Source organism: Colletes latitarsis, chromosome 6 (genome assembly GCF_051014445.1).
Source record: "Colletes latitarsis isolate SP2378_abdomen chromosome 6, iyColLati1, whole genome shotgun sequence".
NCBI classification, from domain to species: Eukaryota; Metazoa; Arthropoda; class Insecta; order Hymenoptera; family Colletidae; genus Colletes; species Colletes latitarsis.
Genome location: NC_135139.1, coordinates 23535068 through 23547814, shown reverse-complemented (window position 1 = coordinate 23547814; position 12747 = coordinate 23535068). Strand labels below are relative to the sequence as shown.

The following is a 12747-nucleotide window of genomic DNA, read 5'->3' as shown; positions in this document are numbered from 1 at the left end:
ATATACAAAACTTTCTTAATCATCGATCAGATATTTTTTTTCATAAAAATCCTATGCAATAACAAGTTCATGAAACAGTGTTGAGTCCAATTGGGGAATATTACGCAGTCGAAAATAGCACTAAGTTACAGACGTTCTCTGTCTTGTTTCATTTTATTATGTACTTCTTATCCTTATTTTATTCGTTGATAAATGTGCATAAAGAAGTAGGGGACCGCTCATGGCAGTTCAAAGTTCCATATCGATAAGTTAGCTCTCTCAATCGTTTCGTTGAGTCATAGATTCATGGTCTTCGGCATTTAGTCCTAGTCTTCTAACGAAGAAAGTTGTTTCGTGCATTCCTGTTTTGATATTCTCGAACGTTTCAAAATGATGAAGGTACGTAAACGTTCCGTGATTCTTTTTTTTTTTCTCTCTTTTCTAGCAGGCAGAGTAAAATTGTAATTATAAATATTAACTCGCAAAATATGTGAAATATATGTAGCGGTTCTTTGGTTTGTTACTGCATTTGTGTCGTACGTGTTTATGGACAAGATCATGCTGTTTTGCAAATTTACGATCGTGTACCTAATTATACGTCCATTTAAAATTAATTACGATTGTCAGCGGATGCACGTGTTTTGTAGTATATTTTTGGTTGCAGTATATCGTGTCCTGCAATAGGAAATACCGATTTAAATTACTTAATAATATTGTTGACTGGAATAGAAATACAATTAATAAATATATTATAAACTTGCAAGAAGCTTTACAAACACTGAAGGATTTTTAATAACACATAGTTTATCATTATATGACCCCAGTATACGAATGAATAATATCATACATCATAAATTTTATTATGTTGCATTTGAAGATATGGTTTTTGTTTATATGTTATCTTTGCTTAATTGTACTATTATTACATCTATAATATTTATAAACAGTAATGTAAAAAGAAATAAATTTAAATAACTGCTCCATTTGAAAATTCCTTGTTTCTTAATTTTTATTAATGGAATAATTGTCCATTAATGGTTATTAATGGACAATTATTCAAGTAGATTTTTATTCCATAGTGATTGGTAGAAATTGGTTGATGTTTGTCTATTGTTATTTTCAAATATGACGTAGTTTCTTATTCTTCTACAGTATGTACTTTTCATATTGAATTAAAAATTCTATGAAAATAGTATAACATTCAGATAATTTAAAAGTGCATTGTAATAAATATGTGTGTACCTTATATCATGCTCTGAAAATAATCAATTTAAAAATTAATGATTTCCTTTGCACAAAGATGTTAAATTTATTAACAAGTATTTAATATATTACAATGAAATTAAATGTTGAAACAACTTCTGTAATTGACATATATTTTAGGGATTGGTTGCTCTTGTAACTGGAGGTGCCTCTGGATTAGGTCTTGGAACTGTGCAAAGATTTGTCAAAGAAGGTGCCAAGGTTGTTATTGCTGATTTACCTACTTCAAAAGGAAATGATATTGCCGCAGAGTTAGGAAGCTCGGCTGTATTTGCACCAATGAATGTAAGTGTTACTATATTAATACCAGCAGTAGTAATAGCAGTAAGAATGTACAATGTACGTGGAAAATGCTTTATAATTATATGTTATTAATATACTAAATAACGAATTATCAAACAAAGTTTCGAACCATGTAAAGAAGATGTACATTTTCATTATAATATATTGTATAATTATTAACTATTATTATTTATATGTATATACACTACTACTACTACTAATACTACTAGTAACCATTCTGAATTGACATTGAAAGTGTAGTTTTGACACCTACTTGCATCAAACATCTGTTGCATATTATTTGTAATTTCATATTTCCTTATATAAAAGAATTTAGTATGATAATTAATTCATAACAATTTGTGCATACAGTGACATGCTTTTTTACAGGTAGTATCAGAAGAGGATGTGACCAATGCACTGAACTTAACTAAGAAACACTTTGATAAATTAGATGTTGTAGTGAATGCAGCAGGTATAGCTGTTGCGTTTAAGACATATAACTTCAACAAAAATATACCGCATATATTAGCAGATTTTCAGAAGGTGATAAATGTAAACACTGTTGGAACATTTAACGTTATTAGATTATCTGCAGGACTTATTTTTGAAAATACACCAAACGAGGACGGACAACGCGGAGTAATAATTAACACGGCAAGCGTTGCAGCTTACGAGGGACAAATGGGACAGGTTGCATACTCTGCTAGTAAGGGTGCGATTGTCGGTATGACTTTACCGTTGGCCCGTGATTTTTCTAAAGTTGGTATTCGTGTTGTTACAATCGCACCTGGATTATTCAATACGCCTTTGTTACAATCATTACCAGACAAAGTGCGTGAATTCTTAGCAAAAACGGTACCATTCCCGCAAAGACTGGGTAAACCGGATGAATATGCTCAGCTGGCACAACATATAGTTGAAAATCCTCTTCTAAATGGAGAAACTATAAGATTAGATGGTGCTCTCAGGATGCAACCTTGAATTTATGCGAGCATTTATTGATTACATAAATAGGGGGGTCGGATAAAGGTTTTATAATGCATGGATTTACGAAAGTTCAATAAAAAATTTGTACAAGAAAAAAAAAAATAAATAAAAATAAATATACAAATATATGAAAGATGAATAAAAAACGATAATTTTCTTAGTACATGCAACACCATTATAATTCTTTTAAAATGTACACGAACAACTAAAAGTTTTCATCTATTATAGGTAACGACAATTCTCTTTATTACCTTATGACTCTGTACATTAACGTCTTGTAAATACGTTGCAAAAGTCGCAACACCCTTCTTTTAAATAGTTAGTTTACTAGAGTATCGTCTAGCAAAAAGGTTGTGTACATAGTATTAACATAAAAATTTGCCCAGTTGTCCCGTTATTCGATTCCCGTTAGTCTTTCTTCCCAATAATTTCCGGAGATTTCCAGAATTCCAGCAGATGCTGAAACTTATTTTGATGATTTTTCGGAAGAGCCAGTTTATTTGTTAAGGCAGGATAATCGGGATCTCCGAGGTCTAGTCAATCCTAGGCATTCGATTCTTTCAGATTTTGTAGCTTCTCTAGCTGGTCGGGTTGTAACTCATCTGGAATACTTGCCCTTCCTCCTACGACCATCATCTTTTCGGGAACAATCTCGATGTCCTCTGTTTCCGTTTCCTGTACCTCTACTACGGTTCCGCGAGACGGTATCGATTGAGAATTATCTCCTGTACTCGGCCCGGACGTTGAATCCGCCTCGCTACCGGAACTGCTACTAACTGGGAATGGCGCCGAATCCGTTGGTAGATCATCGACCGTTGATTTCTCTTCGATGTCTTCCGCTGCTTCCGTGACTTCTTGCTCTTCTTTTTCATCCATTATTACCGTTGCCTCTTTGCAATCGCTTTCATTCATATCGGTAGTTGTTGCGCTCGACGGTAAATCACCCTCGGAGCTTTCCGTGGATTTCACCGGGTCATCGGTGGCCTCCTCTAATCCCGGAAACGGATGTTCGATATCTTCCATCGGCGTCGCCGCGGTGATCACTATTTGGGCAACACCGAGTCCGAAATCATCGTTAGACTGGTTGCTGTTTAAGGATTGCGACTGTTTTGATTTTTCATCATCTGCCTGGAATTACAGCGCGAACAACGATTAGTGTATTCGACGAAAAATCGGTTCTTCGATAATTCTCTATCGACCACCCATTTTACCTTGGTTCCCGATTCATCCGATACTTCTACAACTAAGCGGCAGTTTTGTGTGTAAATTGAGATACGGATTAAGTATTAACACAAATAATCGTCCAGTAAGGCAATGGCAATTTAATATTGTTCTGTTTAATAAAGATTTCAACTTACCTACTATACCAGGTCCTTCAGGCTCTTTATCTCCTTCGAACTGCGAGCCGTACTGACTTCTTTGGTCCTTGGAGAGATTTATTATAAATCCATCTTGTTGTTGTTGTTGTTGTTGTTGTTGTTCAGCATTTATGTCACTAGGTTTTTCATCTTGCGTTTCTACATTAAACGTAACAAAAAAACAAATTCTCGCGTTAGTTATTTTATTTTTACATTTAATACTTAAACGAGTCCGTTATTACCATTCATTAGACTTTGCGCCAGTTCTTCTTCTAATAAGAATTCTGGAACCTCGGGAGGTGTAAATACGGGTGGCGCAGAGCTTGGTGGCGTCACGTTTTCCTAATGATAGAACAATCATAAGAAAAATCGAAATGATAAAGTAAATGTATATAAATAAAAGTAAGTTTGAATATTTATAATGGGTTTATCTTTAAACAGTGATAAGTTATACGTTGCGTAGTTTATCTGTAAAGTTTTTTGTCTTGTATTTCTTTAAATCTATTTATCGATTAAAATTTAACCTGTGGGGTCAAAGGCGAACCATCGGCAGCGCACAGGTCCACGATCAAAGAAGGGAATAATCCTCGTTGATCGCGTAATTCACCCTCCCACCAACCGTCATCGACGTCGTGTGGTTCTTTTTTCAGAACTTTCACGATATCACCTTCGAAGAAGCTAAGTTCTCCCTCACACGTGGCGTCGTAATCATAAAGCGCAATGCAATATAGTTCCGTTTCTAGAAAAGTAAATTAATTCTTGTAACAATAATTTTCACGTTGTTTACAGTACACGACGCTGGACAAACGAAACAGGAACGAAATATACCTCCTATGTGATTTTGTACAATAGCGTCTGGAGCAGGTTGTTGCAGATTAGCGTCAGGATCTACCGCATCGTGATCATCAATCGTATAATCCATAGAGGTAAAAGATATTTGTTGCACGAGTCCTGGACCTTGAGAAGTGAGACCAGATATCATTTCAGGTTCTCCCTCGACGTCGAGATAATTTTGTGGAACGAAACCTTCCTCGCCACGGTAATTTCGTGCTCGGAGCCAACCGTCACCGTCACCTTCGCCGACAACTTCGAGCTGCTCGCTCTCGACGATCGACAATTCATCTGGATTTTGTGCCTAAGTCAGAATACAGACAATTTTCACGGTGAACCAGAAAGAAACGCCACCACCTTAATGTGAAAAGCAATGTCTCTAAAATGGTCATAGATACAAGAAAATGTCATAAGATACACAAATGATCGGAATATCCGAGTGAATTTTAATAGAACCGCTAACATGGCGGGTCTCGATAAAAATGTATGCGTAAATCTAGCCTTACCGTGTACGAATAAAGCGCTGTGCCTTTGTATATAGGCTGCTGCGTAGAGGGCTGCTCGGTTGTTTCGTGGACTTCGGCTTGTTCATCTTTTTCCTCGTTGTCCCAATCTACCGCTGTTGGATCGTCCCAACCGACGGTAAGCTGTTCTATTCGCTGTTTCTCTTGTTCCAGTAAAGCTGTCGGACAAACGCGTCGCACGTGACATTGTTGCACCGTTATTGGATATTTATATTTGGATTCACGATAGATAAAGCCGTCGTGCACGCACCATCGACTTCTTCGCTGTCGTGCCTTTGTCTTTCCTCGGTTGTTTCCTCTTCTTGTTGCGGAGTGTTTCGCGCGCTACCTGGTCGCTCGACGGTCGTCAAATCGCTTCCGCCATCTCCGTCGCTGTCGTAGAACGAATCCGAAGATGGATGTTCCTGCACGACGGAAACGTTAAATTCCTAACGTTTCACAAAGGATACGCGTTCGTAAGTGTAGTAGGTAAAAGAAAGACAGAGTATTAAATGAAAGCTCTTAATTCCTGAGAGTCCAGGCGTAAGAATCGATGTTTTTGAATGTATACTAATACGATAAATACCGCTGTTCCAGACGCGTCGGTTCTGACGGACAGGGAACTGGCCGAACGCATCATTTCCTGCACGCTCAATGTTTCGACCTCTTGGAGCCATTCGTCAACATTTACTACAGAAACAAGAGAAATCGAAGTTATAGCGTCGGCACTGCAAGCGACGATACTACATTCGTTAGTACGTTGATATCGTTCGAATAGAAAGAAAAAAAAAGGTAAAGTATTTAACAAACCTCCGCCGTTTCGAAGGCATTCTATTCTTGATTCTGCCTTTAGTTTTGCTGTCTAATGAACAAGCAAACGTGTAAGGAAAATAATTCACGTGATTCGTGTTTTACCAGAAACTTACCTCCGCCCGTCGTATCGCGTGTTTCAGTTCGTCGATTTTCGTGTCTAAATCTGGGCCTTGTGGATCGTTCGGATCAGTCTGTAAAATTGTCACGCTCGTATTATTCTTTGGTAAGAGATCTCCATTCAGCTATTTATCGTGTAACGCGCGTAACCTTTTGTCCAGACTCCTTGAGCTGCACAAGAACCTGCAGTTTCCTATTATTTTCTCGGATGCTGCTTATTTCGCGCGCTATTCTCGTCGACCAGCGACGAGCTTCCTTTCCGAGCGTGGCTGCGGCTGCATGATCGGCCGTTATCCTGCAACGAATTTGTTTTCCAAATTATACATGCAGGTAATACATACAGATATAATATATTCTCGATATATCATCTACAAACCTGTCCACTGGATCGTGGTCGCAAGGTTCAAATTCGTATTGTATATGTTGCTTCAATACCGGGTAATACAAACAGCAACATTGTATATTGTAATCTCTGGTGAGCTGAAATATGTACGAGAAGCAACTGTGACGTAAGTGCCAAGTTTAATAGCGAATAATCGGATTTAATAATGGGTTTAATTGGTATTAATAAACACTTACTTGTTGCGCTTGGTCGCGAATTTTGGTAAAGCTGTTTTGCGTTGCCAAACAGGTCAACAATTCTGTACGACCCATCAGTGTTAAATATTCTGTCACCTTATCGTAAACTCCTTGTTCCAAATACTGTGGGAAGCGCAATGTAACCGAAAAGGTGTTTTATCATCTAGAAACGAGCACGGGGGAAATAAATGGCGAACAATGGCGTCCGCTTACCTGCATGGTGTTTTGTAAATCGACTACAAAATATCTATTTTGATGGGCATTCGCAGCGGCGAGACTGAGTAAATAATCGTTTCGAGCACCGGTTGATTTCTCTTCCAAAGCGTCGCGTTTCGAGCTCACCTAATCACATCAATTTTTCAGTGCAAACGCTCGTTACTTAATCATTCGATAACACGAAACTATACTTATAATAGACTCGTACCTTTGCGCTGTTTTTTTGCAGCGACGTTATCGATTGAAAAAAGGATCCTTTCTTTTTCTTTAGCCTGGAATCGATAAAAAACCAAGTGTTACCTTTATCGTTCGATTACCAAAGCATCGTTAACGTACTTTTCTTCGATATCCTTTGCCTTATCTCGTACATCGTGTGCGCTATGCTCTTCGTCGAAGTATAATTTCTTGGTTTTGTCTACGTCCTGCACGCACGTTTGCAATTCTTTTTGTACTATCATTAATTGGTCGATTGCCTGTGAAGAGAAAGAAAACGTTATGTGTCTCTGTCTGTATAAATCCGTACGCGGTACGATCGTTCAAAAATCGGCGAATACTTTATACCTTCTTAGAAATTTGAAGTTTGTGAAACTTTAAACTCTTCGCGTCGTCGGCGATTTGCTGTTGAAAGACCTCCACCGCTGCTAACCGCGCTCTAGCGAGCTTTTCATTTTCCTCCAGCACGGTTCGCCAAACATTCCACATGTTCCTGAAAATAATAATTACCGATGGTCGAATGATATTTCTCGAATCGCGTTTTACCTTTCCCGAGTATTTCGAGAAACGAAACCGTACCATTTTTCTCCGCCGCCGTCGACTTTGAGGTCCGGGATATTTGGTATTTTTTTATTCAAGTAGGCAGAAGATATTTTGAGGAGCGCCTGAAACGAAACGTCGATCGTAAAAATTCGTCGAACAACTTCGTAACGCGGCAACCGACTTACCTCGGAATAGGATTTTTCGATCGCAGATTTTTTGATTGTAAAGTTGCTGAAAAATATATATATTTGCGTCATAGAATACTCGCGTTACAAATGTTCGAATGGCCGTGTAATGTCGACGCGTTAAGTTAGCGGAACCAAACGCAGTTCGATCGCACAATATCCGAGACGAAAATACATTTATAAACGCGAAACGGAGAATAGAGCTCGCGGTGAACGCGTGAATATTATCAATGTGACGGGGGAACAGTAAAACAGAAACGATATCTATCGAAACAGCTTGAATATCGAATAAACATTTCTGGTCTGTATTCTGTCGAGGGGCGTTTACATTTTTCAATCGTTTCGTAACGCGAGAGAAATATCGTTTAGTTTATTTAAATCGATTGGCGAGACTTTGTGCGCGTTTCGAATTGTCGATTAAATCGTTCGCGGTCGATTCGTTCGTTCTTAAAGAACCAAATATTATTGGGAAACTCTTTAACCATCGAAAGTAAAAGTGTGACCGTCGAAGAAACGGAAATCGCTGACGCGTAATGACTCGCGCTTAAGATGTTTAAAGGGCTTTTATCTAATCCTCCTTTACATAAGTTTCAGACTCACCGAATGTCCTCCAGAAGGTCGCACTCGTGCTGATTTTTCGCTTGCAACTTTGCCGCCTGCTCCGCGTGCACATTCTTCAGAAATTTTGCGTAATTTCCCTGCGAGCGAAGAATCACGGTCTAAGTAAACAATCGCGCTACGACGGTACACTTGGCCTACTTCTTTTTTACTTTTTTCTTTTTTTTTTTTATCTTACAAAGAACGCAAATCCTTTTCTCTTCGGACGAAACTTACAAAAGAATTAATTCAACAGCGAAACGTATCCTCCGCTAACAAGGGACAGACTTCGATACAATCGTCTCTTTCAACGAACCTTTTGTACGAGCGATTCTTACAAAAAAAAATAGTAGACGTCCAAATTCCGGGGCAAAAAGTTAGATGCAAGAAGAAATAAAATAAAATAAAAGACGCAACTGTTAAACGTTTCCTATCGCTGAGTTAATTGGTCCGTGCAGTATATTCTTGAAAGAAAGGCGCAGCTTTCCAGCGAATACAAAATAAACGGACGTCTTTCTTTCCGCTTCGATTATTGGTCTTTTGCGCGCCGGGCAATAATTGCTGGACAGTGAGGCTAACAAGGGTGGCGCTTTAATTAGCGACGACATTGTTTAAAGTCAAGTTCAATTTTGCCGTACAAGCGAGTGTATTGGCGATTCCGTTACGCATCAGGGCTTGCTTTGACCTCGTGAACTCTGCTGGAACGCTCATCGAAGTCAATACGAAGGGTCGATTACTTGAGCCTAGAACTTACGAGTGTGTGGGAGTAATGCAAGGGAGGTTCCTGGTCGATGAAGTCCGGAGATGAATTTTAGGGAAAACCCTGTTTCCTTCACGGTTTAGTTTACGGAAGGCAGAGCTATAAAAAAACCAAAAGGCCAGCAAAGGGTAAATCTTGTTCGAGTCTGACTCGAAGAACGAGGTCACCGGATGAAAAAGGGAAGATACTGATTTATGTACAGTTTCGAGGAACACGTTGTTGTAATTAGCATAACTATTTAAGCAATTCGACCGATTAATACGGTGAGAGAATCCCATCTGGTCTGATCGTTTAAAATTCCCAGCTACTTTCTTATCGATTGCACCTCGAAGGTCTAGCGTTGCATTTTTGAATGCTTCCACGGTCTAAAGACTCGTAAGCAATCACTCCGTGAGCGCTCGCAACGTCGTGCATTGTTACGTGGATCGTTAAACGAGGAAAAACTACTATCACCGTCGCCAACTACGGTGCCCCGCTCGAAAGCTTTTTCTTCTCTCTCGCGTTCCGACGACTTGGCAAACACGGTAACAGAATTATCGAGTAACAACGAAAACCATTTCGCCGTGGTTCGATCCGCTAGCATTCGGCGCAACAGCTTCAGCGCGTACGCTTTCCAAATGCAATTTTTAATACGCCCCGACATCGAAGCATACATCGTTCGGGGGACTCGCTACTTTACGGTGGGAACCGTAAATTCATAAATCGTTTATCGATCGCGGAGAGAAAACTGCGGGATTTAGTCGTGGCGGTTTAAAAATCATTTTCACTCCGGGTCGTTGTTCAAATTTTAATTTTTACTTATTGCTACACGCGAGCTAATTTCGTTTTAATTCAAGCCGAGGGCCGCCAGGCGGAAAGGTCAGGCTTTTAAGCCGCGCGAGGGACGCTCGACAAAGTACCATGATACAGCAAAGAATTTCAGGCTCCGGATAAAGGAAATTTACAACCGAGGCCGTGACAAAGACGTTTATTACTCTAAAAAAAAAAGCACTTTATCGATCGGCGAGCCCCAACGAGTACCCCCGGCGCCAAGCAAAGAGAAAACGAAGGACAAAACCGTCCTCGAAGATTCGCGTTTATTAAGGCGTCGTCCGCCAAGCGAACGATTACCGTCGTTCAGACGTCGTTAGTAGTTTTTCGCGAGCGAGCAGAGAGTTCAGAGGTCTCGAATTAGGTACGCGTTCCCTTTTCGCTGATCTTTCTCGAGTAGGAAGGGTGTCTCTGGATTCTTATCGCTCGACTAGCATTCGACAAGTGGAAGTGGGTCAGGAATCTCCCGATCTTTAACTGCGAAACTTCATTGTCGTGGAGCTAGATGAAGGGCCGATTGGCCTAGCTTGATAAATAGGTCAGGAAATGTTGTTATCCTTAATGAAATCGGAACGACTAAATAATCCTAGTCTTTCAATCGTGAAAGTTGGACCGTTTTCTTTTAACACGTTGACTGCCAGTCTAAAATCTTAAAATTGTTTACAAGACTAAAACATTGATTTTGGGCTATTGTAAACTACACAACTTAAAAGTTATCGTAGTAGTTACATTTGTAATCCCATTAAAATTTATTTTCTTTGACGTTTCAACTTGAGAATTAGTTTTAATTTCACTGTCGAAAGTTCTGTCATCCATATAGGGGTGACGTGGCAGTCAAAGTGTTAAAAATGCTTTGGAGATGAGGCAATTTGCCGGAATCTGGAATTGGTGGCCTTGTCGTTTCATCTATAATTACTCTCGTAAACAGTCGATGGTTCGCACCCTCCTATAATAGTTCTGTTATTAAACGAACCAATACAATTAAAACGTCTTGCGAGATTCGAAGTTATCGAGATTATGTAACTTTCTGGAGGATTTAACGGAAGTAGTTTCAGCCAAAATTTTAGTTCGAATCGTTATTTAATAGACAATTACATTTTCTGTTTTCTCTTTCGTAAGATTGGCAGTGTTATTTGTTTGTTTAAATTAACGAAGGATCGATCCTTCTGGCTCCCAAAAATATCGTTCCAATATTACGAAAGCAACATTAAATTAAGGAATCGAAGCGAGTACCCGAAGATTCTGTAACCATCTGTTCAAGCATCGTTTCGCAGTCGACGAAAATGGGGTAAAACAAATCGATGCGGGCGAATTGAAAATTTCTACGCCGAATAATTTGCGCATCTCATCGACGGAATTACCTTCCGTTATTTTATATTTTATAATTTCCACGACTCTCTTTTGTCGAAGCCAGCGAGTCTGCAGGAAACGTTGTAACAAACTATCGCTAAGTAACATGGCCCCCAAAATTGTCCTATATACAAAATTCAAGATCGATTTCAGGGAGCACGTCGTACAGTTACATAACGAAGGGGACGATGAGAAATTTTGAAGCTGTCGGTTCGAGAAATGTTGAAACGAAAGGATAGACGGAGGCGATTGTACGTTCCACGGATGCGACACCGCGGAAATAAAGATCGCGGAGTGGACGGAAGCGGATCATCGTACGCGGTGCGTGAACGTTCGTTCGTGCGATCTGATACGATGTTAACCCGGGTCTTTGGCCTGTTCCATGCATTTTGAGGTCAGCTTTTGGTATAGATTGCTATCGAAGGTTCGATGCGCGCATCGATTTTCTCATCGTGGCAGCGTTCGAGCGGCGTTTACGTCAATTTTTCTGTGAGACGTCGCCTGAAGATCGATACTCGCGACCAGATTCCGCGTATCTCGATCGTTCCTCAAGACGAGAGGAAGCGCCAGCCCCTCGCGGTTCCTTCGATGTATGCACGCAACTTGGAACATTCTGCATTTCGATCGGGTAACGTTTTCCGGTTTTCGACCAAGGAATTGCTCGACTTTCTCGGGAGGGTAACCCACGAGATTCCGGTCTGGTTTTGAAGAAATTTATCTCGGGGGTAGATCCGCGACAAGCGCGAGTAAAGAATGGGGAAATGATTGACGATTGAAAGCGGGTAGGCGACGAACAGAACGAGTGCAATTTTCGTTCAAAGACGAAGAGAAACGGCATGTGCCCGGATGGACGTCAGTCTCGTCGGCTTACTTTTCTCGGTGGTGGTTGCATGCTGGACGAGCGGCCTGCTCTGCAGCCTCACCGCTGGCAGCCCGTTTTACACCGTCGTCCGCCGGGGAGGGGTGCTCTGTTGTTTTCGTACGCCTCACCCGACACAACAATAAACGCGTTACCACCCTCCGCACTGCTCGCGTGTTCGTACGCTACTGCTCTCCTGCCCTCGACCGAGCTAGCCTATTTATTGATCGCGGACGCGCCTGCGTTCGTCCTCCACCTACGCCACGGACGAGAAGATGTAAAATAGTCCCGACACCACGGACGAGGTACAGGGTAAACCTTGTACCACGGACGAGGGATAGGATAGACTATGCATCTTACGGAAGCCAGTGTCGCGCGAACTGAAATGCCAACCTGGTAAAAAACAAGTGGTTTTCGAACGACCATTTCGTCTAAAGAACGGCGATCTTGGGAACGTTAGACTAGAATAATGTTTCGATATTCGAGATGGCCCAGGGCA

The 12747-nt window shown here is 40.5% G+C and overlaps 2 protein-coding genes across 7 annotated transcripts; one reads left to right on the top strand and one right to left on the bottom strand.

The window, feature by feature from the left end:
- The first annotated feature begins 216 nt into the window (after positions 1–216).
- Scu (hydroxysteroid 17-beta dehydrogenase 10) lies at positions 217–2648 on the top strand. The gene is made up of 3 exons (XM_076766378.1): positions 217–378; positions 1363–1527; positions 1915–2648. Exons 1-3 carry the CDS (start codon positions 370–372, stop codon positions 2506–2508), a joined length of 768 nt encoding a protein of 255 aa, XP_076622493.1. The 5' UTR covers positions 217–369; the 3' UTR covers positions 2509–2648.
- LOC143342453 (protein nervous wreck-like) lies at positions 568–12454 on the bottom strand. 6 transcript variants are annotated; one of them, XR_013079808.1, is made up of 23 exons: positions 12261–12454; positions 8473–8570; positions 7873–7918; positions 7724–7809; positions 7493–7637; positions 7268–7404; positions 7140–7203; positions 6929–7057; positions 6716–6838; positions 6513–6616; positions 6287–6431; positions 6133–6210; positions 6017–6068; positions 5793–5896; positions 5478–5655; positions 5210–5385; positions 4701–5007; positions 4397–4611; positions 4115–4214; positions 3873–4031; positions 3726–3757; positions 2766–3642; positions 568–654 (listed from the first exon to the last, which is right to left on the bottom strand). XR_013079808.1 is itself a non-coding variant. In XM_076766359.1 (23 exons), exons 1-23 carry the CDS (start codon positions 12279–12281, stop codon positions 3052–3054), a joined length of 3018 nt encoding a protein of 1005 aa, XP_076622474.1. In that variant the 5' UTR covers positions 12282–12454; the 3' UTR covers positions 2737–3051. The 6 variants fall into 6 exon arrangements, 5 of the variants coding, with proteins under 5 accessions (XP_076622474.1, XP_076622472.1, XP_076622473.1 ...); XM_076766359.1 differs by lacking the exon at positions 568–654 and having other exon boundaries at positions 2737–3057; positions 3130–3642; XM_076766357.1 differs by lacking the exon at positions 568–654 and having other exon boundaries at positions 2737–3642.
- Positions 12455–12747: the final 293 nt, after the last annotated feature.